We start from the raw sequence: 505 nt of genomic DNA on the forward strand, positions 1-505 counted from the left end.
CAGTAATGGCGAAGGCCCCATGGAGACGGACTCGGAGCCGCAAGCGCCGGCCTCCGCTGGAAGCTGCTGCTGCTGCTCTTCGCAGCAGCAGCAGCAGCAGGAGTCTGGGGTGTACGTACAGTGCATCCGCGCGGGGCTCAACTTGGGCGGAGCTGTTTGGCTGCTGGAAAGCGATGGCTTAAGAGTTGCTGTTGCTGTTGGACATGCAGTCTCTGCACTCTGGTACCATCTGCTGCTGCTGCTGCTGCTGCTGCTGCTGCTGCGGCTGCGGGTGATGTTTGTGCTGCTGGTGTTCCTGCTGCTTGTGGGCGTTAGTGTGTGCTTCTTGCTGCTGCAGCAGTGCTGAGCAGCTTTGTTGCTGCTGCTGCATTTGCTGCTGCTGCGTTTGCTGCTGCTGCTGCAGGCATGTCGACGGAGGCGAGTTGCTGCCGCTGAGCAGCGGGGCGCAGCCGCTGATCGGGTCCCCTGCAGCAGCAACAGCAGCAGCAGCAGCAGCAGCAGCACC

The 505-nt window shown here is 62.4% G+C and overlaps 1 protein-coding gene across 1 annotated transcript in view; it reads right to left on the reverse strand.

The window, feature by feature from the left end:
* Positions 1–178: 178 nt before the first annotated feature.
* ETH_00041090 (uncharacterized protein) overlaps positions 179–505 on the reverse strand; it is a gene marked incomplete at both ends in the record, with an annotated part of 797 nt that continues 470 nt past the window's right edge. The window contains one exon of the mRNA XM_013374770.1: positions 179–465. Within this exon, the coding sequence (XP_013230224.1) occupies positions 179–465 (287 nt within the window). The remainder of the gene's footprint in view (positions 466–505) is intronic.

The sequence above is a fragment of the Eimeria tenella genome, genomic scaffold (assembly GCF_000499545.2).
Source record: "Eimeria tenella Houghton genomic scaffold, Eth_scaff2285, whole genome shotgun sequence".
NCBI lineage: Eukaryota > Apicomplexa > Conoidasida > Eucoccidiorida > Eimeriidae > Eimeria > Eimeria tenella.